At 39.7% G+C, this 26,425-nt stretch overlaps 1 protein-coding gene across 2 annotated transcripts in view; it reads left to right on the forward strand.

The window, feature by feature from the left end:
• The window catches only part of EPHA4 (EPH receptor A4), a 137,456-nt gene that overhangs the window by 81,782 nt on the left and 29,249 nt on the right, over positions 1 to 26,425 (forward strand). For both annotated transcript variants that reach the window (XM_045560355.1, XM_045560356.1), the window contains exons 6-8: positions 22,469 to 22,593; positions 23,617 to 23,776; positions 24,987 to 25,098. In XM_045560355.1, coding sequence (XP_045416311.1) covers positions 22,469 to 22,593; positions 23,617 to 23,776; positions 24,987 to 25,098 — 397 coding nt within the window. The remainder of the gene's footprint in view (positions 1 to 22,468; positions 22,594 to 23,616; positions 23,777 to 24,986; positions 25,099 to 26,425) is intronic.

Below are 26,425 nucleotides of genomic sequence, written 5' to 3' on the forward strand. Positions count from 1 at the left end.
TTAACATGTAGGTGTAATTCTTTTAGAGCTAGGACAAAAGTAGACAGAGAATTCCTCTGACACAATAAGGTTTTCTCTGCCATGACGTGCACTCCTGCCAGGAGGTTTGCTGAATAGGACAAAATTCCAGCTCCTTATTTTAATTTTCATGAAAGCTAATGCTGGGAAGCTGTTCAAAATTAAAAATAAATCTTTCAATAAGGAGACCTCCTATGTGGCCAGCCAGAAAGCTTTCGCTTAGGAGAGAATTGTATATGAACACAGCACTGCCTCGTTATCCTACCATAATTTGAAGTTCACTAATTCATAATCATCAGGATAGTTTATCTTTGATTAACAAACCCTTTCTTCATAGTAGTGCAAATTAATAATGTAGGCCAAAATTCTGGGTGAATGTAGCAACCATAAACTCTATCAAAGCTCCCCTAAGCATATTTGCATGCATGCAATTATATTCTAATTGCAGTTGTTCCTATCATTTCATTAAATTAAATTCCTTAAGGACCACTATAGGCAATGATATCTCACTCTGTAAGGAATACACAGAATTAATGAATGTTAGCATTTAGCACCTGGAGGCCAGAAAGGTTAGGGACTCTTTTCACAGGGTTCTTTCTCTCATCAGTAACATGTTTTGAAAAATAAATAAAACCAAACACACAAGATGTAGAATTCCTTCCTACATTACAGGCCAAAAGAAGCAAAGTGAGATCTCACTACCTTTGAGATTTCAACAGTTGAGGAACAACTCCATGAAGGGGAAGTGACTCACCTAAGCTAATGTCAGCACCAGTAGTAGTGGAAACAAGGATGAATCCTACCCCTGAAGGTGGAAAGTTGCTTTCTTTGAAAATCACTGGGTAATTTATAGCACCCCCGTGGCATTCTCCCTATCCTGAGACCAAACTATGTGAGTATCTGGGCATGGAGGTGTAGACTTAGCTGGGCTTTGATCATTTAATTGTAGAATGTGGTGTGAATGGGTCTGTGTTCTCACATGGTTATTTAAACTATTCTAACCCAAATCTTACTCTTAAGGGGCTAATAAACACCCTTTCCCCCCCCATCCTGGGTTTAAAACCAATTGACAGAGAAGACAAAGCAAATCAGAATGTCTGTCAGCTTTATTGCTAAAAAGCTGATTGAAAGATGTGAGCTTTATATCTGTGGCCAAAAGGGATGGCTTTAGGGACATTTGCAGCCCACCTGGGTGACTTCAGTCTCCTTGGCACTTGAAGAGCCTGCCCTGCTCCAGTTGCTGGAGAGGCCATTCTGCTGCACAGGTGGGCAGGCAGGCAGGTATAAGAGAGCAGAGCAGTTGAGCTGAGGGCGTAGGACTTCTCCCAAATTCTGCAGTGAGATAAATCACCCCTAGCCTCACCCTCATGCCAGGAGCAGTGAAGGAGAGACAGGGAGGAGGGAGAGGTAAGGGTGTTACTCCCTGAAGTCCCACTACACTAAAATTGGGAAAGAGGAAACTCCTGAAACTCCCACTTCTCAAAAAGATACTTTCCTACATTATAGGCCAAAAGAAGCAAAGTGAGATCCCACTTCCTCTGTCTTCTATCCTGTAGCCACTGTTCTGTCTTTTGTTTAGAAGGAGATAGTCCTGATGTTTATGAAAAATGGATAAGCAAACTGCTGGGTGATTTGTTTCCTAGATGGCTTTCCTTTGGTTTACTTTTACTTAAGTGGACCATCTCAGGCAAATGAATGCAGGATGTGTCACTAGGAAAAAGAAATGCTGTATAAATGAAATGAGGTTTTCTGGCCAAGCAATGGAACTGTGAATATTTTTTTTTGTTAAAAATGCTGGGATGGCAGCCAGCAGTAGCTGACTATCACTGAGTTGTTTTTTACCATACATCCTCTATTTGCCCATGCTTGGCCATCTAGCTATAAGGCCGGGGCATACTCTGGTGTGCTTCTTTTAAATCATTATGGACCCAACCCCTAAGAATGGTGTTCTCTACTAACTGCAAATTGCACCCAGGGGCAGTGATATCAATTTTGCATTTTTACTTTGCATCTGACACTTTTCTAGATACTTTGCATCCAGTTATCTATCTAGCACAGCTATAGTGTCCTAGTGACAAACAAATATCTGTAGCACTCTGAGTTGGGAGGAGTTAAGATATTTGATGGACTACATAATTATTTAAACCTTGCTATTCTCTGAAATCTTCTCCAATTCTAAAATTCTATGATTCCAAGGATACAGCAATGAGCTATGAACGTGAAGAAGTGAGGCTTATTTTCCTATTATGTTCAGAAACGGTCTCAAAAGGCAATTCTAAGAGTGGGGGAAAAAATTCCAAAAATGCTTCAGCAGAATTATCATCTGAACTCTGCCTCTCCTCCTTCTCTCCAATCCTTCACCTCTCCAAAGTATTTTCTTTGAAGGGACAAACAGTAAGATAGTGTACATCTAGTGCAGTTGCTCTCAATCTGGGATGATTTCTGCCTCCCACCCACAACCCTGGCATTTGGCAATGACTAGACACACTTTTGGTGCTGTTGGATCTAGTGGGGAGAGGCCAGGGATGCTGCTAAACATCCTATAATGCACAGGACAGCCTCTCTACCACCAAGGAATTAGCTGGTGCAAAATGCCCATAGTGCTCAGATTGAAATATTCTGCTCTAATAGTATGTTTGAAAAACAGACTTTATAGCAGTGCCCATCATTTAAGAATTCCATAGCTAATAGGCCTATGCTTGGGCCGGACTGTGGCTAAACACATAGGGATGGTTCCACATTTCCTGCGGTCTACTATACTGTGCTGAGAGTATAATGCTCCCATTGCTGTTCTCAGAGGAAAAGCTGTCTCTCCTTTCAGGAGAGCCCCTCGTGAATCCCCTTGTAGTTTTGCCATCAGATGAACTGGTACTGCTCGTTAGACTGGCATTGTTCTTTAGCATTGGACAATTAAGAATTAACTACAGGAAAAACCACACCAGCAATAAAGTGGCATTACCCCTCATCGTAATGCCCTGTAGGGCAGGTGATAGAAGATATTCAATATCTGTTTGTTGATTAACATTTATTTACATTAAAAACAAATCAGCTAACTTTCTTTGTCAAGTAGTGATAAATTTAATAAAGCCTAAATAATGAATAGAAAAAGGAAAATAACTAAGTACAAGAGGCACACTGTCTTTTATTACTCAACTGGTAAGTTCCCATTCTCTCTCTCTGCCATCTTTTAATTAGACATATTATGTTATTTGAGTGGGATAACAGAGAACAGTGGGAATTCTCATCCCCACTGAGCATAATTGCTACCTGTCTTCTAGATAGTAAGGGGAAAGCTTCAAGGAAATGGTGGGAGAAAGGGAAAAGTCTGAGAGCAATTGATTTAGGTAAGGTGCTATAGGCACAGTAGAGCCAGGTTTTGCCGGGTCCAAAGCATAGACAATTTTTGTGTGAAGGAAAAAACCCTACAAAACTACAAATAACAAATTAGGAACAGAGCTTCAGAAAGGGCGCATGCAAAGATCTTTGCCTTCGGTCTATAAAATTCTGCCTCTGTCTCTACTGAAATGAACGCAATTGTCAGACAAGGGGACTACTGCATAATTATGCCTAAGAGTAGAAAGGAACAGGAAGAAAGAAAAGAGATATTGGGAAGTCCAGTGTTGGCTTGATAGGAAGGGTGTTGAAGACACATGGCCATAAAAGAATATGGTTCTGGCCCATAATTATGTGTGAGAGGCACCTCTGGAGTGAACCTGAGGTGTAGTTTGAGATCAAAGGGACAAACAGAAAACACATTCCTGCTGATTTTGAGAACTGTATTGTCAAACTAAACCCAAATGAGACATGACCAGGATGGAGGATTGTATGTAAGCTTGAATAGACACGGAAAAAAAAAAAAAAGATTTGTTGATATTTTTAAGGCACAGATTTTGCTTCTTTTAGTGCCCCTAGAGCAGGGGTCAGCAAACTATGGCCCACAGGCCAAATCCAATCCTAATCCGATCCTCTACCTGTTATTGTACAACCCCTAAAGAATTTTTTTTTTTTTTTGTATTTTAAAGGGTTGAAAATAATCAAAAGAGAAATAATATTTTATGACAGTCAGAGATTAGGTAAAATTCAAGTTTCAGCATTCATAAACAAAGTTTCATTGGAACGTTTGTTTATACATTGTCTAAGACTGCTTTCATGTGACAACAGCATAGTTGAGTACCTGCAACAGAGAGTGAATGGCCCACAAAACAAACATATGAATTATCTTGCTCTTTACAGAAAAAGTTTGCTATCTCTGCTCTGGAGTACTAAATCAAGAAACGGGACCAGGGAGAAAGGAGGTTGAGAAGATGTTGAAATGCAGATGTCTCTTGTGGGAAACTGCTTTGACAAAGGATGCAATGGAGTAACATTTAGGTTCATCTCACATTGGAAACAATTTTATATTTGGCAAAATACCTTATTTTTTAGAGGTTTTGACTCTGTAAAAAAAATTAACTAAAATAATTAGGATTTTAATCACGACTTTGCTCTTGAGCCACAATTTTTTCCCCATTGACACTCAGGTTTAAATAGATCATGTGGAACATGCTCAACTATTGTAGTCGGTGTTCTGGTTCTCTTTAAAGTATTCATTCTTAACACTATTGTGTTGGTCCGAGATGCTAGCAGCAATTTTCTTTATAAGTAATTATATGCTGTGCTCTTTTATATTATCCTCTCTCTGAGATGATTTCCTGTTTGCCTTTGATCTTCAATACATCATGTTATTTTTTTTTTTACCCCTAAGAAATTTAAAGGAAAAACAAATGATGGAAATAGTGAAATCTATAAAACGAACAACCTCTTTCTCAAGACACATTTTAAAATCCTTCAAATGGATTCTAAAGCAATTCCACTGAGAGATTTTGCTGAAAAGTTGTTTGCACATCCTTAGTTGGTAAGGGACCTGTAGCTGGTTGGAGAGTCCTTTCTGTGCCTGGGTAATTATAGGCCTAAGCAAGCATACAATGGGCTTCAGAAGAGCCAGGCTGTGGTTTTCTCATTAACAGCTCTGGTCTAGCCATGGGTTCCTGGTGAAGTTCATAATGCCTATGAAATATACATTTAAAAACCATGCAGTACCATTTTTTTAAGAGGGAACAGTCTCTTGATTCTTAACTTTACACTGAAAAGAATTTCATTTCCAGAATACTGTTGCTACCACTATAATTAATAAGCATACTCACTAATTATGATCATAATTAAAAACAAAATAAGCCAGCAGATATACAATGGTGCAGCCTCTTGTGTGTGGCAGCAGGGTCTATGAATTTGTATTCAGGGTGGGTACCACCTGTCCTAGAGAGGAGGAAAAAAAATAAAAGCCTTCCAAAAGAACCCACTAAATTATCCAACTTCAAGGTTGACTGAGCAGCACAGACAAGTGGTATGTCTATAGAGTCTAGTGGTAATTATTGCATATAAGTGAAGGTAAGGTTGCATTTTTTTAAAAAGATTTTTAGATTCCACTCTAAGAGAATGAAGGTATTATTTATATACCCAGGACTGAGAACACTATTTTTCCTGACTCCTTTCCCCTTGCTCCTACATAAATATACACACATGTTCAATTGTAAGAAGGGAAATCCATTCACCGGCATTCATTTGACAGTCTAATTCTGATTTGTTTTTCATCTATCAGGGTTGTGCTCATTCCATTGAACAGACTCTCGCCAACTTTTACACCCTCTGGAGAAGCCATCAGGAGATTTAAAAACTAAGTGCCTGGCTGGGATGAGAAATGTACAACGCAGGGCTAGTAAAGGTTTTAGATGGGCTTCTAAATTATCCAATTGTCACTCCAACTGGCTAAATTAATTACTGTCTCCTCTGAGGAGCCAGACGGGTCTCTGGAAACCAGTCTACAATTGAACATCGATGAAAAGATCCAGAGAAACTTTATCAAAGCTTCCATTAACCCCCTGCTGATGTCTTTAAGTAGTTTTTTCCTTTAAACACTGTGAAAACCCAAAAGCCATGCTGCAGGACTAATCTTGCATTAAGAGATCTTAAATCTGCAAGGACTAATTGCAATGCCTGTCCATGTCACCCAAATATGCAGAGCCTTCCTCTGAAATCTCAGCATTCCTGTGGTGGTTTTTTTTGTGATGTGGGTATACAATAAGAGGGTATCTCATATGTTGTCTTCAGGGAAAGACGCATGAGGATGTTTTTAGGATTTATATTTTAATCTTTCAAGATAAGCAAACCTTAGCTTGATCTGTCAGCATTAAAAACATCTCTGTTATGTGATGAGGCTTCCCCTACTGTCCAGCTTTCCCCTCCTGGCAATCTATATACTGGCTTTCTCTTTCTTCACTTGTGCCAGAAGTAAAGAATGAAAGAGGTTTCCTAGGCTCCCGCAAAACTGCAATAATCAGAAAATAGAGATGGTACTGGACATCAGTGTGGTCTCTTGCCTGGTGAACACACTGGCTTTCACTGGGAAATGTCACTAATGATTTGGGTCCCCAGGTGAGGTCTGGTACCCAGCACGCGGCGTCAACACTCACCAAAATGGCCACCAATCTAGTCACAGAGCTGAAGGGATAACGCTCATACTATAAAATTATTCCTTCTTTCTCTATTCTTATAAATTGGTAAGCCTGACCTAAATGGTGAACTACATTGCGGTTCTCCTCTGAACCATCTTTTGCATTTTGCCTTTTTTAGGACAAAGCACGAGAGCCACTTTCTAAATAAAATACTTCGTGGGTAAAATTACAGAGACTTAAAATGCATGTTCTCTTTTGCTATCGCTCTTGGTTGGGGAAAGGGGAGAAATGAAGGGGCGCTATGGTCCCCTCCTCTTGGCTTTACTTTACATCTTCCAAATGTTAATCTGTGTCTGCAAATTTCTCAGGCAGTTCGTTGACCACTTTCAAAAAGACCTTTTTGGTGAAGGCTGTGGGACAGATAAGTTTTTAAAAAATCTTATCTGGGAACCTTTTGTCTGCGACATGTGCCTGCAAACAAGACTTAAATACTCAGCTTCAGCTTCTCAGTGGGTGCTAAGTAGTGACCTGCCACCAATAGACTCCTGTGTGTGTGGTGTAGCAAGCTGGGTAAGAGCCGTCCATTACAACAAACACTGAGAAGGGGCCACTCACAATGGCTCCCCGGAGAGTTTGTGTTTGTCCAGATAACACACTGCAAGCTGTAAATCTGCCTCCTGAATCAACTCTAATTTTATTTTTTAGCATAGTAAGTGTGTGTTTTGACCATAATAAGTGTGAAGGTGGGTGGGAACACAGCTTCGGTCTTGTTTCTTTATCAAAGCTAGGGGCACACGTATAAACTAGCCAGGGATTTTGAGCGTGCAGCTAGCAGAAGTTTGTTGCTTTGTTTTACACTGGAAGTGAGGATAACAACTATAGCAGAATCTCACCCTGTGAAAGTGTCTTCTTGTAATCATTACCAGTGGACGGAAGATGTAAATAGCACGAATCGTGTTTACAGCTCTCGTTGTATGCAGCTGTGTAGGATAGTCAGCTAATTCAAGTGCAGCTCCAAGAGTCTGGGAATATATTGAAGGGATCGTCATATAATATAAAAAGCATATTCTTATCTTTTGAGGAGAATGATGAAAGAGAAACACTTTAAATCTCACTGTTAACTCTTCGAAGGTATGCCTTAACTGTACTTGTTCTTTGAATGACGGCTTTTTCTCTTTCCCTCCATTTCTTTCTCCTCTTCCTACTTCAGAACACACTCAAGATAATATCCATAAAGCTGCCCAGAGTGTGCTGGAGCCGGGCTCCAGTGTCTGTCTTAGACACCATGCTGTGGGGCTCTTACTGGGTGAGATGCTATTCTAATGAGGTCCTTTCAGTATTTAGGGCTTGACTCCTGGGTGGAGCCAGTTACACTGAATTTCACACTTCAGCGAAGTGTAAGATTGCCCCTGTGAGAAGCTGTGAACCCTCAGTTTAAAAAAAAAAATCAAGCCCTAAAACAGTTATAGCTTTCCTAATAACATTGTTATTTCTTTTTTTTTTAAATCTTTTTTGTTTTTTATTTTGTTTTGTCTTGTTTTGGAGACAGGGTCTCACTCTGTTGCCCGGGCTAGAGTGCAGGGGTATCATCATAGCTCACTGCAACCTCAAACTCCTAGGCCCAAGTGATCCTTTTGCCTTAGCCTACCAAATAGCTGAGACTATAGGTGTGAGCCACCATGCTTGGCTAATTTTTTTTTTTTTTAATTTTTTGTAGAGATAGGGTCTCACTGCATTGCCCAGGCTGACCTCGAACTTCTGACCTCAAGCAATCCTCCCATCTCAGCCTCCCAAATACTAGAATTATAGCCGTGCACCACTGCACCTGGCGTCATTATTCCTTATGACTATAATGACTACTAAAGTCATCTCAAATTCTTAAACACAGATCCAGTTGAAGACATCTATTGGCCTTAAAAACATTTTAAAAATTTAATAGCTCAGTTGTTTCTGGTTCAGTCTTATAGTGCCTGTAGGAGTTTAAACTATCTGGCACATATAATTTAGTTTTTGGCTGATGCCCCAAAAGAAAAAAATAATAATTCTATAGTTGCAAATTTCTAAGCTTAAACTCCCTTCTCATAAATGATTTTCCTGTTTCTAACCTATATCATAGCTTTTAAGAGAATTGTCAAAAAGATAGAGATTCAGATATGAAGGCTGAAAGAATATTGTTTCATGGCCACACTTTGTAAGAGCATAGCATTGGTGACCATTTGTAAATGAAGCATTTTCAGAATGCACTGGTTATGATTTAACTCAAAGTCTCTGTCCTTTTTCTCTCCACTACCAGTCACTTCTTTGTGCTTATCTACATAGCAAGCAAGAAACTGGACAGGAAAGATTTGTCTACACATAAAACAGAGGCTTCCCTATGTGATACTGAAAGCTAGCTTCTCAACATTCTGTGGTTCATGAATATTGTCCTCTGAATATTTTGATTTCCTGTGTTCAGAACTTTTCTAGACTTCCATGCAGTAGAACCAAATTATAGTAAGATGACAAATCTCAGAACTTCACCCCAATAGCTTTTCAGCCCTTCTCTCCCTCTCTCTCTCTCTCTTCTACTGTCCCACTTGTAACACTCTACTTTATCATCCATGGACATCACTTCTCAGCCCTTAACCATTGTTCTTTAAGCCAAGCACCATTTGGACTTGGAAAATTCCAAGTAGCACAGAGCACATCATTTTGCAACCCAAGTTTTACTGATGTGCTTCCTTTGCCTATTTGGCCCTATTAGTAGTAGTCTATAGACTATGATTTCATGCTCTAATTTATTCATTGTCAAATATTTTTCATCTTTTTTTTCTCTATTCTGCTGATGTGTTTCAAATGCAAGAAAAAGAGAAAGAAAGATAAGTTAGTAAAACACAGTTTTAGAGATAAAAAGAACAATGGCTAGTAAAGATGCTAAGGAGCTTATATCCCCAATTTGTGGTCACCATGACCTTGGTTTTTTTTGTTTGTTTGTTTGTTTTTTTATCAGCTCACATGATCTTTTTAAATGACCATTAGAAAAAATAGGTACCTGTTCCAACTGTATATGTGATGGAGAGTTGGATGGCTAGGAAGATGACTAATGGGACTCTGGACCTTTCTGTCTTTAGGTCACCTCCTTGAATGTGAACTACGTCACAAGTGGTCCAAGGCCCAAGCTATAGAGTGACTATGTTAATGGAATTGGTCTCAGTCCAGGTCTTGGTTGACAGGTGCTCACATCATAAGTGACATTAATTGACTTCCTCGTCTTTCAACTTGGAAGATAGTGGACCATCATTGAGACAGTGATGGGAAGGACTTACTCATGATATATTCAGGCTCCACTGAAAGCCAAGGAATTCAGTTTCTTTAGCTGGCACCAACCTGGCACCTTGCAAATATTCTACTTGTCTCTCATGGGTTCCATTAGTTTAATAAATGAAAAAAAAATAGGAATCTAATTTTAGAGGATTTCCAATAACTCAGAATGGCTAATGCTGTTTTTTTTATGAGGTCACATGAGCCTCTTGTTTTGGTTGAAGCTTTTCTCTTCTTTTTGCATTAAAGCAATTAGATACCTCCTATGGAAATTATTCATTTTTCTTTGTTGGTTGGTTTGGGGGTTGATTACCAAGTCACTTATTCATAACAAAAGCTATGGATAATACTATTTGATGGAGAATTTAGTAAGGCTTCCTTCATGTCCTTGTGAAATAAGATCAATGAAAAAGTAACATTGAGGCTCTTTTATCCACATAAATTTCAAAGCATGGAGTTAAAAAGGGTTCATCCAACTTACACTCTTTTTTTGTTGTTACAAGTAGCTGAATCCAGAATAAGATGTCTTTCATTCACTGTCACTAAGGGTCACAAGTGGAGGGTGATTTGGCCTGAGTTGGAGGAGATTGTTGGTATTATTAGTGTTATTAATACTTTGCCCACTCAAGTTTCCTGGGTTCATCTGCTGGAATTTTCCTTTTTTTAACTTCACAGATGATTTGGATTTCGCTAGAGTGAGTGGGTAAAGCTACAACCCTCCTGAATTAGTTATCACACTTAAAAAGTCAAGATGACAACAGCCATAGTGGATCTATTTATTGAAGCAGACAGGCTCTTTTAGCAGAATGATCAATGTCATGTCTCTTTCTGAAAGGCTTTTCAGAGGTAGGAAATCATCATGCATCTGATATAAAGTAATGAACAAGGCTTTTTATTGGTCAGTTTCTGGAACAGGCTTTTAAGGATTTCCGCCTGTAAATGTAGAAATCTGAGTGTGAAAAGGGAAAGGCAAGAGCAAAGATTTACTGAGTGCATCTATCATCCTGGCTTTTAGAGTCTTCGTGATTAATACATGTTTAATTGGGGACTGATCTAGATGCCTTGGATGTCAGAAAGCTAAATGTTACAGCATTGTCTCAATGGTTCCTCACACAGCGGGACGATTAGCAGCTGTCTGAGTAACAAAGAGAACCTGAAGCCCACAGTACATCTTTTTATTTTCCAGATTGGGAATGCTTGAAGCTCTCCAGTAGAGTTGACAGCTAAAGGAATAGAAGCCTTGATTCACAGCGGCAAATCCCCTTCCTTTCTTTTTGCTGTATTTCTGCTCCGTAAAAGAGAACCTTTTCCTTAAACTATTCTCTGCATCCCAAATTAATTTGGGGGGCACTGTAGGTCATGAAAGTCTTCACTTTAGTCAGAGCTCTCTATCTTGTCAAACCAAGACGTACATCACATAATTTCAACAAAGAGTTGAAAAACTAGATAGTTTTTCAACATATTTAGCCCCAATAAGAAGGTCCATATTACTAGAAGTATTCAGAGGGGAAAAATACATTTAAAAAAATAATTTTATTGTCATTGCAAGCTTTACCCGATTTCCTTCTTTTCAAACAATTGTCTTGCTCAGGCAAATTCTTCTAAGTTGCCTTCCAGTGGAAAGACTTGTTTTCCTGTTTGCCTCAAACTGGCGTTCTTACTTAACAGGAAATACACACACTGAATCCTGCCATGTTTCTGTTGGCAAGTGTTGAGCTATCCTTGTCAGAACCTGCCAACAAATTTCTTAGTAAGCAAGAAGAAAGTAAAACAAGCAGCCCTCAGACGAAACAGAGGACACACTTGAACTGCAACAGAGACACTTGGATGCCCCTGAAGTAATTCCCTGTTAATTCTGGTGGATGTGAGCCTTGGTTTCGAGATGAGCTGTCATCCATTTGTAATTCTGTAACTAATCCTATGACTTTACCTGTAGTAATGCTGGTACAAGATATTAGCTCTCTTAAAAAGTAAAACAGGCATTTAAGTAATGCATTTTCCTTACTACAAAGAGCAAGGATTGTTGGATGGCTCAGGTAGTAAGCATAATGATTAAATAGCTGCAAAAGCTCTAATTTGCAAAAACTTAAATCTCTCCTGATACCTTTTTAGCTCTTTACCCAGGGGGTTTACTAAAGATTGTGGATGGGTCTTTCTAATAATACTTGTGATACTTCGTGTTTAATACTCTTAGTTAGCATTTATATTTGTTTTATAACCTTTTTATTATGAAACATATACACATACAGAAAAGAAGGCAAGACTCAAAGGTATAGTCACTGAATTATCACAAAGTAAACATCTATGTGAACATCAGCCAGGCCAAGGAACAGAATAATAGAACACTGGCAGTCTTCTGGAAGCTTCCCTTTGACCCTTACCTTTTCCCTAACTCCAAAGACTATTATTTTATTTTGTAATGGAATTTTTTTGGTTTTATTCTTGTCTATTGTTTTAGATTAGTTCTAATGTGAGTTGTTTCATCACCAAAAGCTTTAAAGTTTGTCTCTGAGCAGGGATCATGTCTAACTTACCTCTGGGTTTCTGGCAGCCAACAATGTGCATAGGTAGCCCTGCACCTAACATGTAACAGACCTCAGAAAGATTGACTGTTGCTGCTGCCACTGCTGCTGTGGGAAAAAAGTCACCTAACCTTCAAGTCTCCAGTTGTTTACCAGGGAAACGAGGAGTAGAGACTAGTCACTTTCTATAGCTCAATTGTCAAGAATGTGGGCTCTAGGACCAGATTTTTTTTTTTTTTTTTAAGACAGAGTCTCCGTCTGTTGCCTGGGCTAGAGTGCCACAGCATCAGCCTAGCTCACAGAAACCTCAGACTCTGGGCTCAAGTGATCCTCCTGCCTCAGCCTCCCCAGTAACTGGAACTGCAGGAGTACACCACCATGCCCAGCTAATTTTTTGTATCTTTAGTAGAGATGGGGTCTCACTCTTGCTGAGGCTGATCTTGAACTCTTGACTGCACGTGATCCTCCCGCTTCAGCCTCTCAGAGTGCTAGGATTACAGGCATGAGCCACCATGCCCACCTGGCCATGGGACCAGACTTTTGAATTCAGCACTTATAAGGTATAACATGGGACAAGTTATTCAAACTCTCTGTACCTTATTTTCCTCTTCTATAAAGTGGGAATGATAATAGTACCTGTCTCAAGGGCTTTTGTGAGGTTTATGTGAATTAATTCATGCACAAGATTCAAAACAATACTTGGCACATCGTAATTACTTAATGAATGAGAGTCCACTGTATGTGTTACAATAGACATGTGGCACAGAGGTAAGATCACATACTTTTGAGTCGGGCAGACTTGAATTTCAAATCTCATTTTATAGTTTTGATCAAATTATTTAATTTCTCTGTGCCTGATTTTCCAAATCTGAAATATTAGGGTGATGATTATAACTACTTCAAAGCATTGTGAGGATTACATAGTAAGTATGTGCAAGTGCCTTGCAGGGCAGGCCGGTAGCATCTGTTTTGCTCATTTACCCATTCTCTCTTTAGCAGGGATTTGCAGGCCCTAAGTCTTCAACTGCTTAAGCAGTTAATTGTGCAATGAAGACTAAACTCTCTTCTAAAACGGAAACTCAACCAAGCCATTTTGAGAACCCCACTGTCTTTTTCCATTTGAAATTAACACAAGCTCAGCTGAGTCTTTTCGCCCAGTATTTTGTGATTCTGCTGAATTCATCTGCTGTTGGAAGACTGGTGTCTGTGATTGTGTCCCTGCAAAGTTGCATAGCTTCTGCCACTGGCTTTGCTGACCTCAGGGCAGCCCGCTCCAGTTTCTCACAAATAAGTGAATATTTCCTCATCATGCATGACCAGGAGCTGGAGTTTCCAGTAGGGGACCTGAAGGCCATTCAGGCAGCTTCAAACCACAGACCCATCTTCTGGGGGCCACAGTATCCCTGCACTTCATTTAAGGTAGTTATTACATGAACACGTCTCTTTTTTTGCTAAATGGCTCCACTCCATTTGAATAGGTATCTGCTGTATCCCCAAATGTCAGTCAGTGGGTCATTGCTATAGAAAAGTATTTCCTGTTTAAGTCACATCAGTTGGTGGTGATGAGAAGAGGTTGATATGGGGCTTCTAAGATGGGCCTGGGGCATCAGCCTGCTCATGGCAGATTGTGGGCTGGGTACCAGGCGATTTAAGGTCACAGGGAGCTATTTATGGATCAGGTCTAGAAGAAGAGTAGTCACTTCAACCCACATTCCATTGCCCAAAACTTAGTCACAAAGGAGTGCAAAGGAGTGTAGGGATGTACTCCTTGTCTGGGCAGCTCATCCAGAAACAGGTATTTAGAAGAAGACAGCACATATTTTTGAAGCTTGGTCAAAAAGGCCAATCCCAACACCTTCAACTTCCCTATGCACTTAACATGAAGGCTAAGAATAGCATCATATGCCATTATTGAAAATTTTATCAATAGTTCTCTGTAAAGAATCTGTCGAAAATAATCTGCTGCTCATTGCTGGGGAAAAAAATGGGCCATCTCATCTATCTGGGGGAAAATAAAAGTCCTGTACAATTTTGGTCTCATATTAAACCAAAAATAAAAACTCTGTTAAAGACTTTGCAAAGTCTTACTCTTGAGTGAGTGAGTTAAAGCATTCTTAGTTCTTGAAATTCAGAGTGTTAAAATCATTGGAAGTATGGATCAATTGTATCCTTTAGTAAGTGTTATTGGGCCCGGCTTTACTTTATAGTATTTGTTTAAAATAGACTCCGTATTGACCTTGGAAATCACTTTAAGGGAAAAAAGATAGATCCCGCCTACGTTTTAAGTATAAGCTTAATAAATATAAATAAGTCCATGTTTAAATATTAAGTGAACTTCATTTAATTCAGTCTTCTGGTTTGGGTTGAAAATTTGGTTCTAAATTTTTTGTCAAATAGGGAAAAAAATCTGTATCGATTTTGGAATAATCAAGTTCTTTCTATAACTTTTGCTTGTTTGTTTTAAAAATTATTTCACTTCTTGACTATGAGAAAATTTGCACACATGGATTAATAACATAGCAACTTAAAGCTGTGGAGTGCGGAGCTCAGTTTTAAGTGGGTGATGTATCCAGGAGGGCTGGTTGGGGATTGAGTCTTTTAATGATTTTACTTAAAAAATAGCAGAGGGGTTGACCCAGCTGATAGAATGTGCTGCAAACAACATCATGTGTGTGTGAAAGCACTTTGTAAGCTGTACTATAAAATACTGCGATGATAATGGTAAAAAAAAAAAAAATAGAAATTGTTCGGTGATGTTGGGTGCCATAGGTATTACTATGCTTGAAAGGAGCAATCCTTTTCTCCATTTGGTGGAATGTGGAAGAAAGCAATTAATATTAGCACCAGAGTTCTTAGTATCTCTGAGACGCAAAACTGTTAATCACAAGGATATCATTAGTGCTCTGAAGCATTTAATTTTGATGCTTGACAGCATTTTAAAATGCACAGACCTTTGATAAAGAGCAAATCAGAGCTGCAGCGTTATGGAGAAAGAAATAGGGAACAAAAACCACCTTAAGCTCCAAGTAATTAAATTTAAATATGCTATTTGCATTAAGCAGAGAGATGTATAAACTGTGGGTTTATTTTTCCTATCAGTGAAAGACCCCTTGAGTAAACATCATCTATTTAAATCCAGATCCTGAGGAGGGGAAAGGTAACCCCTGCTGTGGTTAAGAAATCATCTTCCCTCCAAACACTGCCCATTGTGTACCACTGACATCCAAGAGTTCAGGTTTCTTGACTTTCATAAAGGGCTGTTTTCACTCTTCCTTGCCCACAGGCTGGGGACCTTTCATTGCATCTGTTTATTTCCTGCCTCACCTCCCCCCGCCCCCCTGCACCCCCCTAATTTGAACCAGTAATGAAATGCAGTCAGTCTGTTTCAGCTGTTTCCCTTTTCCCCACCAAGTTCCCCCAAACTGTTTTTAATTCATTGCTTGCGATGCTGGACTCAAGAAAACAGTTGTTTTCTAGCCCAGGAACCAAGTTAATCCTTCTTTTTCTTTTCTCCCTATCTCTTTTTCTCTTCTCTATCCCATTTGGGTGTCACAAGCACCAAACTGCTGCGGTAAAATGACTTGTAGGTGTTTAATGGCAAGCCATTGAGGAAGTGAATAAAAGAAAATTGCAGCATTTGCATCAGTGGGGAGCAAGGAGAACTGCTGAGCTTTGAACCAAAGAAAGTTAAATTTACCATTTTCTTAAAGGGAGCCACCTCTGTTTGACATCAAAGCATCTCCTGTAATTTTTCCTTGTGAAATGTACCACTGTTAGAGAGTCACGATAGAGCCCCCTAATCTGTGTGTTTCTGTTTATCAAAAACACACACAGAGATAAAGCCCACATGTGCCTTCTGACTGCATTGTGGCCTGTGCTCAAACCAAATGGAACCACAGGTACATAGCAAATGGGGATTCTATTTAGAAAGCATTCTCTGTTTCTGAGGGGTATGTGGAACTTTGAATACAAAATTGTTTGAGGGTGAAATTTATCTTGGCTTTCTGTTAGAAAGCTCAGATATTCAACTGCCAAGCTTTGGTGAATTTTTCTTTTTATCCTCTTTTTTCTTTTGCCCTTAATATAACATTTTAAAAAATTTTTTTATTTTTAATTATTATGGGTACATAATAGTTGTATATATTTATAGGGTACATGTGATGTTTTGATACAGGCATGCAATGTGCAATAATCAAATCAGAGTCATTGGGGTATCTATCACCTCAAGCATTTGTCATTTCTTTGTATTAGAAACATTCCAATTCCGCCTTTGTAGTTATTTTAAAGTATACCCTAACTGATTGTTGATTATAGTCACTTTGCTGTGCTACCATATATTGTTCCTTCTAACTATCTAATTATATTTTTGCATGCATTAACAATCCTCTTCTGGCCGGGCGCGGTGGCTCACGCCTGTAATCCTAGCACTCTGGGAGGCTGAGGTGGGTGGATTGCTCGAGGTCAGGAGTTCAAGACCAGCCTGAGCAAGAGCGAGACCCCCATCTCTACTAAAACTAGAAAGAAATTATCTGGCCAACTAAAATATATATAGAAATAATTAGCCGGGCATGGTGGCGCATGCCTGTAGTCCCAGCTACCTGGGAGGCTGAGGCAGTAGAATCGCTTAAGCCCAGGAGTTTGAGGTTGCTGTGAGCTAGGCTGACGCCACGGCACTCACTCTAGCCAGGGCAACAAAGCAAGACTCTGTCTCAAAAAATAAATAAATAATAATAAAAAGATCTTTTGGTTTTTGCTCCATCATTAAAAAAAATGGTATTTTACTACAATTTCAATTGTTTCCAATGGGTATGTAGAAAGAGACTCTGTCCCAAATGCTTAATCTTGCTTGCTCCCTCTACTCTGACTGCAGAGGGCTGTCCACTATACCCTCATGTTTCAACAATATGTCCTTTTGGTGGCTGTTCAGGGGCTTATGCAGCACCTAATGGCTTCTGCTGGCAGAGACTGGCATTGTTTGCTCTAGTGCACCTTTGGAGGAAAATTGTGGTCTTAGAAAACAAAGGGTTGCTTAGGATCCTTTCTAGATTTAGCACTATGACTTGGGCATCTCAACACCACTGCACCTTGGTAGTTAGGAAATCGGGAGAACTATTTGCATATGCCCTACAGAGACGGAGGAGAAACACTGAGCAAATTGTCAACACTTTCGTCAACCGAAAGAGCAGAACCTCAAAATGCTGTCTACAGCAGGTGCGGCGAAGCCTTGTTTTAATGTTAACTTACATTTGAATGACATTTTACAGCCTGTGTGTGTTTGAAAAATGTTCAGAAGCACTGCATACACTTTAGAAACAGTGGCTCCATTTATAATTAGATCCATCATTTGCTTCACCTCCAATTGTCAATGTCTCAGTTAACCTAAATAGCAAAAGCAAACCCACAAAAGGTCATCCGAAACAGGTGACGATGGAAAGTTGTTTTCAGGATGGCTCACTTTTGGTACTCTATATTTAGAAAACTTTTTACTGTTTACAAAGAATTTTTATTTCAGTTTTGACATTTGTTTCACTTTTATTCATTTGACAAATTTATTGAGCACCATTTAGGGGATGTGTCAGCATGATTTGTAAGCAAAAAAGAAGAAATGAAGGGCATATTTTAGATTAAAAATTGCTGAAATCCCCTTGGGCGTAAGAGGAAAAGATGGTCTGAGGTACAGGAATCTCAGAACAGGAAAATTGACGTCTAGCAGTCATTGGAAATTATGCTTCAAAAGTTTGAAAAGTAAGGACTTAACTGAATTAAATCATACATCTTTTTTAAAAAACTACCCTTTAGTGTAGTGCTCACCTTTGTGATTTTTATCTCCATCTTCTTTCTCTAACCATAGTGCTGTCAACTAGCATGACAGCACACCTTACTGTATATTCTAACCATTAAAGAATGCTTTCTTTTGTCCAGGGGCACAAAACTGTCTAACACAAACACTTCCTTTATGAAGTCAGTCTGCCAGTAGATAGGAATGCTTTTCAATCTACAGCGCATCTCTGTCTCTCAGTGAGGATGTGTGGGTGTGTGCATCGGCCCCTAGCTATTGAGTGTTTACAGATATAGTGAGGAAGGTCCCTTCTCTTACTTCTCCCCATTGCTATTAGAGAATTTGAATAAAAAGAGTGCTAGCAGGAACTGTCTCCTCTTGAATTCCAGAAAAATGGGTCCTCTGAGTTAATAACATTAGAAAGTCTAGTCTCTGTAAGACTATTATAAAAATGTCCTCACCTTTTTTTTTTTTTTTTTTTTTTTTTTTTTTTTAGTTAAGAGGAGGCTAAAGTATAAGTTGGTACTTAATCAGATACCAAAGGCTGTATTCTATTTGGCCTTACTTCCCTGTTCCCCATCTTGGCTTTGTCGCATAAGTGCTCATGAAATACGTGTCTAGTGGATGAGTCAATATTGAGGAAGAACCTTATCTCTACAAGGTTTCAGAACGCAAGGCAAAGAACGGAGCAGCAGCTGAGGACCTTTTTTCTGCTGGATCATTTTATGTTGACCAGAATTCCTACTATGATTAGGAGCCCTCTTTTGAATTAAGACATTGATTGGTCAACGCTCCTATTGAATCATATATATTTAGGGGGAATATTCAGAATGTTATTTTATTGTTCCGTTAACTCCTCTTTTAATTCCGTTAGCAAAGGGCAGAGCCCCTGGGGTATAGCAATTCAGAATCCAAGACATTTCTAAATGGAGTTGGGTTGGGCATTGTTTACTAAAGTGTGTAAACATACCAATGGTGGGATCAGAGTTGATTTGAGGGAAAACACAGATGGGTTATTACATAATCCTGAATCACCTTGTGTGCAAGTTAGGTTCTTTTCAATTCTCTCTCGGTAATTCTGAGCACTCCAAGGCCAGACTCGCAAGTTGGTGGCTGGATACCCTTTTCTTCTCTAACACTAGCTAACCTCTCTTTTCACAAAGCTTGGAGAGGTAAGAATGTCCAGTTAACATTGATAACATTGTTTCATTTACATATTATATTCATTTTTATGGTTACTTATCATTATTTGTGAGTGATCACAGGGTTTCATTAATACCAGTTAATGGGAAAGTGCTTTTTTCCAGTATAACCGTGGAAGTTAAAAATATTGCATTTATTCAAGAAAAACTGTTACTTAAATCATCTTACAAGTTGCAGAGGGATGTGGCAGCAAATGTATGGCATGGAACTCTGCTGCTTGCGAGCCACTGGGGTAGAGGAAACATTGGAAAATGCCATTGGCAAGTGCCTTGTCTAGGGAACTGAGCCACGGGCAGGCACACAGAGTCGGGTGATGGCTTCCAGATGTAGAGCTGGAGGCTGTCTTGGAAACCGGGTAGAAAAGGTGAGGGAAGTGCCGTTATGTGGCTTATGATGTGGAGGACATCCAAGTTGCCTCCTTTCCAAAGTGGCCGTATGGCAAAACCCAGCTTATTTCAAACTGGTGTTCAAACTGGTAAGAAGCCAGAGAGGGTAAGAAGCTCTCCTTCCAGGGTGGGGAGTGACTGCCACATCACACCGCAGTGTAGTTGCATGTTTTCGGTACCTTTCCCCACCTCACTTGGTCATGGCTTGCTTTTGTCACTGTGCCCTGATAACATGCTCTTCCAGAGAACATCTGTTCAATAAAGAATTCAGACTTTACAGCCACACAATGTAATACTTTTTGTGAATTAGATCTATTTATTCTACTTTTCCCTGGTTGCATTTATTTATATAGTAGATCCCGAAGACAAATGTCAACTTAGCAGTTTTCTGATTGTCCTCAGCATAGTGTTCTATTAATATTTTCATACAATCCTGCTTTCCTCTTACTCATATTTCTCTTTTTATCTTTCATTTTCCTCCGTGTTCATGACAGCGGAGTCAAGGTACACTCCACTGGTTTGTTCTCACATTTGTGCATGTCATTTTTCCAAGTAGGGCTGCCTTAGAAATATTCTATTATTTAACATGATTATATTGTTAACTCCCTACTTGAGATCTTTTGAGCATCTTAGTGGGGCTCATATTCCCTTTGAATGGTCGCAGGAACGCTGCTGCTCAAACTTCTAAAATCAGATTCGCTTCCCACATGCAGCACTTTAGTGATAAGCCAACCAGAGAGAGCCCTTAGCACACCCCGAGGGCAGGCGGCAAGTCTTCCCCCAGGAATCTGGCGATTGTCGGGACCTGACCCACACCATCGCTGAGAGAAAGTTCGTTTTATAATTTTATGATTTTTGTTCCCTCCTGCTTTCCTTCTAACGACTTCACTTTTCTGTTTCATTTCCCAATCCTGAACATCAGAGTTTAAAGAGGCGCTTTTATGGAGAGGACGCCAAAGTGCTCTGTTAGGCAATATATTTATTACCTGGAGTGAAATGACTTTTCACAGCCAGGCAGTTCTCTAAGCCTCCTTGCTACCTCTATATTTAAGAAAGTTGCTTCTTGCATGTTGCTGGACAATGGCTCTGTGTCAACCAGTAAAGAAAGAGAGAGAGAAAATGGATGTGTGTGTGCGTGTGTGTGTGTGTGTGCATGAGTGTGTGTGTGTGTGGGGGGGAGCCTTAATGCACGTAATGAGCCCATTTCCGTTTTTCATTTCCCTCAGATGTTCAGGGCTTCCATATGTCTGCTGCATGTAGCATTGTTCACCCACTTTGGTGTTACTAACCTTGGGATTGCCTTTGATGGAGGATGTGTATCCACTGTGTCTTTCCCTTGTGTTTATGCCTGAGATCCAATCTGGAATAGCTTTGGGATTGAGAGAAAGAGAGAGAGAAAGATAGAAAAATAGGGAGGGGTGTGTGTGTGTGTGTGTGTGTGTGTGTGACCATCTCGAGGCATCCCTAACAGAGATGCCGGGCTGTCAAATACCCACCTCCAGTAGACAGTCCCTGTGGACTGGATTCAGCTGTAAGGCTCCCTTGTGTGACTGTCGTGTGTCTGGTTGGTCTCTCTGCCATCAGTGTACCCATCAGATATGGTCAAGCAGGTTTGAAGCTTTTCCCATTCTATTTTCAGTGACAATTTATTTCACTTTCTCTCCTTTTCCCTCTAAGTTAGGGGTTGATAGTCATGTGTGTATTGGGGAAGGGCAGGAAGATGACCCAACATTCATTTGTTGTTCCTCAGTGGACATTGTTTTGATGTTTTTTGTCACATATTTCCACAGTTTGGGAACAACAAAGAATATTCATTGGATTTAAGAAGACCCCGTAATCTCTGGTTCTACAGGCCAGCGTTGTTAGATAAGGTTGAGGATTCTGTGAATGCTCTCTTTTCCCTGGAGACTGCACATTTGTACCAGCCATTGTCTGTCACTGCAGAGCTTGATGGCAGCTGGCTTGAGATGCAGCCACTGCAGCGGAGAAGCAAGCGTTAGGCAGCCTGGGTTTATAAATCTCAAGCCTGTCCCCCTCCCCACCTCCAGTAATATGCCCAGAAGAGGGCTGCTTTTGTGTCCTTCTCAGTGGAAAGAGGAAGGTTTGCTACTCAACAGGAAAAAGCAACTTGTCAACTCCTGTAAAATAGTTGTAAAGCACCATACTTGTCCAGGGAGACAATCATTACTTTATTTGTGCTGTTCAAACCGAAAAATCTTACCACAATTAAGCAATACTTTTATTTATGTTGGAAAGTATGTCAATTGTCTGCCTTCCTGCATTTCTTACAGTACTCATGGAAGACTTGCAGATTCTCTTGTTTATATAAAATTAAAGACAAGTAAGATGACACTCGTAATAGTTGGAGGTAGGATGAGATGTAGCTTTACTTAGATTAAAAGAAGTCTTCCAAAGGCTGACATCGCTTGCAAAGGGTCAAAACCAGACAGCCCTCTCTATACCTACAGCCTTTTATAAGGAGTGGCTCTAGATGACGCAGACGTTATACAGTAGGCCTGGGGACCCACCAGGCTTATACTTTAGAGGTTGTATTTTTAAGACAAACTGCATACAAAAAAAAAAATATATTGGAGAGAATGATTTAAAATGGTATGCTTTTGTACTGGAGAAGAGTAAAGTGGTCAGGAGGAAGACAAAACAATCCTTCACACTTTTCTTAAAGAAGATGAAATTATTGACTGATACCACCAAAAACATTTTTGTTTTTCTTAAAGTAAAATGTCTTTTGTCTTTTGTTTTCCCTGATAGCACCATCATCCATTGCTTTGGTCCAGGCTAAAGAAGTCACAAGATATAGTGTGGCACTGGCCTGGTTGGAACCAGATCGGCCCAATGGGGTAATCTTGGAGTATGAAGTCAAGTACTATGAGAAGGTATGACTTGAATGAATAAGGCTCCTTCCTTCCTTCCCTTCCTTCCTTCCTTCTCTCCTTCCTCCCCTCCCTCTCTCCCTGCCTCCTTCCCTTCTGTTTAGGTGTTTGTTTGCCAGTTATAAATTGTGAAATACCAGCAAATCCCAAAACCAAACACATTTTGTTTCCCAATTAAGTCTGATTATGATATTTATTATTTATTTAGTTATCTTGAAAAAATAGAAAATAATATATTGTGTTCTAATACAACTATATTTTTCTTTCTAGTAATAGAAATCAAGATAGCTAAGAAGTTCTAATCTATGAGCCTTCTATCAGGGAGAGTGACTCCTAAAAGTTGAAATAATGATCTGTTTAAGTAGATCACTGCTATTCAGAATAAAGGTGTGGGTTTTGATGACTTTTAATAGAAAATTGGGGAAGGCAAATTACATTCTTCAACCTCTTAAAGTTATAGAAAGGCATTATTTTTACAAATAACTTGTCTCTCTCTTAAAGGACAGAATTCTAAAGAGAGCTATTTGCATTCAAGGTTGTCTAGAAAATGAACAATTGTCTTCACTTTCTTTTTAAAGATAATCACTTATTGGCTTTCTTATTAAAAGCAAAAAAGGGATAGGATTTTTTCATTGAAACTAGATTACAACATTTTTGACGTTTTCTAGATAGAAAATAGAAAAAGACAAGGGACCTTCTTACAGTTACTCCTTTTAAATTGCTGGATGTGGAACTAGAAAAGCCACCAACCATCATTTAATGTTCTTTTCATAAAAGATTATGACTAAAGATCTGGATGTGGTCAGTGTCAACAACAATCGTATCTGAACTCCACATTTCTTTCAATATGTAAGAAGTAACGACAGTACTTATAACATTCCAGAGAATATAGGATTTAGAGAGTTTATCAATCTCCATTTACTTTCAACTTGCTAGTGGACTAGCTCGGGTCCTTTAATATTGTGCCTAGAGTAAGCAGAGGATTTATTTTGCCACTTTCTTTGATTTTATCTTCTCATAATATAGGATCAGAACGAGCGAAGCTATCGTATAGTTCGGACAGCTGCCAGGAACACGGATATCAAAGGCCTGAACCCTCTGACTTCCTATGTTTTCCACGTGCGAGCAAGGACAGCAGCTGGCTATGGAGACTTCAGTGAGCCCTTGGAGGTCACAACTAACACAGGTAACAAGGACCACCCAGATTCAGCGAGTTCTGAGGCTCTGTTTATAGTGCAGGGTGAATCCCATTACGCTGAAATCTAAGGAGCTGTACATAATTTTTGGCGAGGCAAACGCTCTGCTGCAATGAACGTTGCTTGAAATAGGATAGCCAATGTCTGCAACTCAGAAAATTTCATGCTACTTAGAGAAGAGCATTTTTCATAATAATATCTGATCTATCTTTTTATATAAATAAAAAATGTTGCCCATTTTCCCCTTATTTTGAGCCTTCTATAAACCATGAAAAATGGGATTACTAAATTGACTAATTGAGGGTTGTATAGCTACCCTGTATTAAGATAGGGAGCTTTCTCCCTGAGAAGACTAAAGAAGGGGCCAAAAATATTTTTCTTTTTACTTATTTCTAGGAATCTGCTTAAATCAAGTCAGTTTTTTTTTTTAAAAAAAACCTCCTTTTAAAATGTCTCAAACATGTCAGCACTGTGAGTTGAATCAGCTGGTTGGTTAAGTCAAAAATGTTTATAGAGGGGCCCACCCATGAACAACAAGTTTGCATAAGACATCTCCACTTCCTTAATTAACAAACCAAAATTGGGCCCACTTGGTGAGGAGTTGGTGGGGCAGAATTTTTGCCATGGGGCAGATTTTTCAACATCAGTTCTATAAAGTAATTTTGTTCACAAATCATGAAATAACATAAAAATGAGACAAAAAGCAGAAGAGAAAGTAGAGTTGAGTCTGAAGCAGATTGACGTCCTAGGGGATCATCCAGGAAGGCTCCCAGGAAGAAGTGGCTTTTGAGTTGGGCAATAACAGGCAGGTTTTTGATAGGTATGGAGGAAGCAGGTACATTGAAAACTACTGTCCTTTCTGAAGTGTTCTAGTGTCTTTCTCACTAAGGAATACATTTGATCGTTATGTTTAATGTTAGGATGGGGCTAGAAAGGAAAAGAAGAAAAAAACAACGAATTATGTTTGTCATAGGATTTAATGAGTCTTCTGTTTGAAATTCTTCATACAATTATAAAAAGAATGTCTTTGTCTCATTAAAAGCTGTCTTAGAAAATGCTGTTGCATGAATACTTAACGAAGGGCCAGAGAGGCTGTGAGCATTCTGAATGACTTCACAAAGTTGAAAATTGTCACCCATTCAGAAGTTCTACCTCTTAGTACTTTCCCGAAGGTGACCCCTGTGTAACTGTCATTCCCAGTGCCTTCCCGGATCATTGGAGATGGAGCCAACTCCACAGTCCTTCTGGTTTCTGTCTCAGGCAGTGTGGTGCTAGTGGTCATTCTCATCGCAGCTTTTGTCATCAGCCGGAGGTAAGCACTGAAGCCACTCAATTGCACTGCCCCTCCCATTCCCCGTTTTTTTTTTTTTTTTTTTAGGAGGGAGCTTTTTGTCTCCTCTGCACAAAGCTAAGGCTTTTGACTAGCATCGTAAACATGGCCTTTGCATCCCGAGCTCCCTCCTGGTTGCTTTGATCTTCCTCTCACATCCCTACCAAAGCTGCCACCTGTACCCTGGTGACAGTCCTCACTGCTGAGAGTTCCGGAAAGACGCAACTAATTCCAGGAAACCAAACTGAACAGCAAGCCAATGCGAGTTTTCTAGAGCCTCTAAGCTATAAGGTGTTACATTTATCCTTCTCTTAAGCCTGGGCTTACTGCGAAAGGCAAGAAAAAGCTGGGCCCAAAATTTGAGCTCTGCCATTTGCCAGCTATCGTCACATAACCTATTTGAGTCTTTATTTCTCCTCTATAAAATAGGGATATTCATTAGTTGCCTTGAACAGTTATTGACGGAAGAATTCTGATAGGCAAAATAGATAATACAGCACACAGTAGGTGTTTCAGCCTGACATTTGGTTAACAATAATGGTAACTAAAGCAAAGAAATAGGGACTACATGCACCATCTTCACTCAGGATAGGGCATCAGCCTTTCCAGAGAATATCCACAGAGTAGACTGTGGGCATGGCATTGCTCTTGGAAATGAATCTCAAACCACAGACTACTTATCCTATGAGCCCCTACAGTCTAACCTGATACTTAAAAAATGATCTGCAAAGGAGAGAGAAATAACAGCAGCTTGGCTGCATATTCTTTTGAACCAGTTTTTCTTGTTGTTGTCTCCATTTGCTAATTTTTTTTATTAACCCATGAATGGAGTAAATTTGCTCGTCCACACTGCCCAGAGGCTCCAGAGGAATCATCACCCTGTGCCCACATCTAGCCCTTCTCTGTTTTCTCTGTGTGAAAATCTGCCTCTTTCCTGACCTTTGCCCCCATATACCATCAACTGTTTCACAAGATGGGGCTTTTGGTGAAAAAGGGCAGAACCTGGGGATGTCAAAATGATCCTCTTAAATCAAAAGATTTTCATGTTGTAGAAGAGGAAGGTGACGCTAGGAATATGTAGGGCTTGTCCAGGGTCATTACACTGCAGCAGTGATAAGTATTGCCACTACTACTGGCCCCACCGGTGGCCGTGCTTGGCTCTCAGAATGGTGTCTGTTCCATTGTCCCTCTCTGCCCGTGGATGATCTCACCAATGTCACAACAGTGCCTTTGGCTATTTTCACTGGCCTGGGCAAGTCACCGTGCCTTTACTTCACTCTGACACGAATTATAATTAGGGTGATGACCA

Source organism: Lemur catta, chromosome 8 (assembly GCF_020740605.2).
Source record: "Lemur catta isolate mLemCat1 chromosome 8, mLemCat1.pri, whole genome shotgun sequence".
Taxonomy (NCBI): Eukaryota; Metazoa; Chordata; class Mammalia; order Primates; family Lemuridae; genus Lemur; species Lemur catta.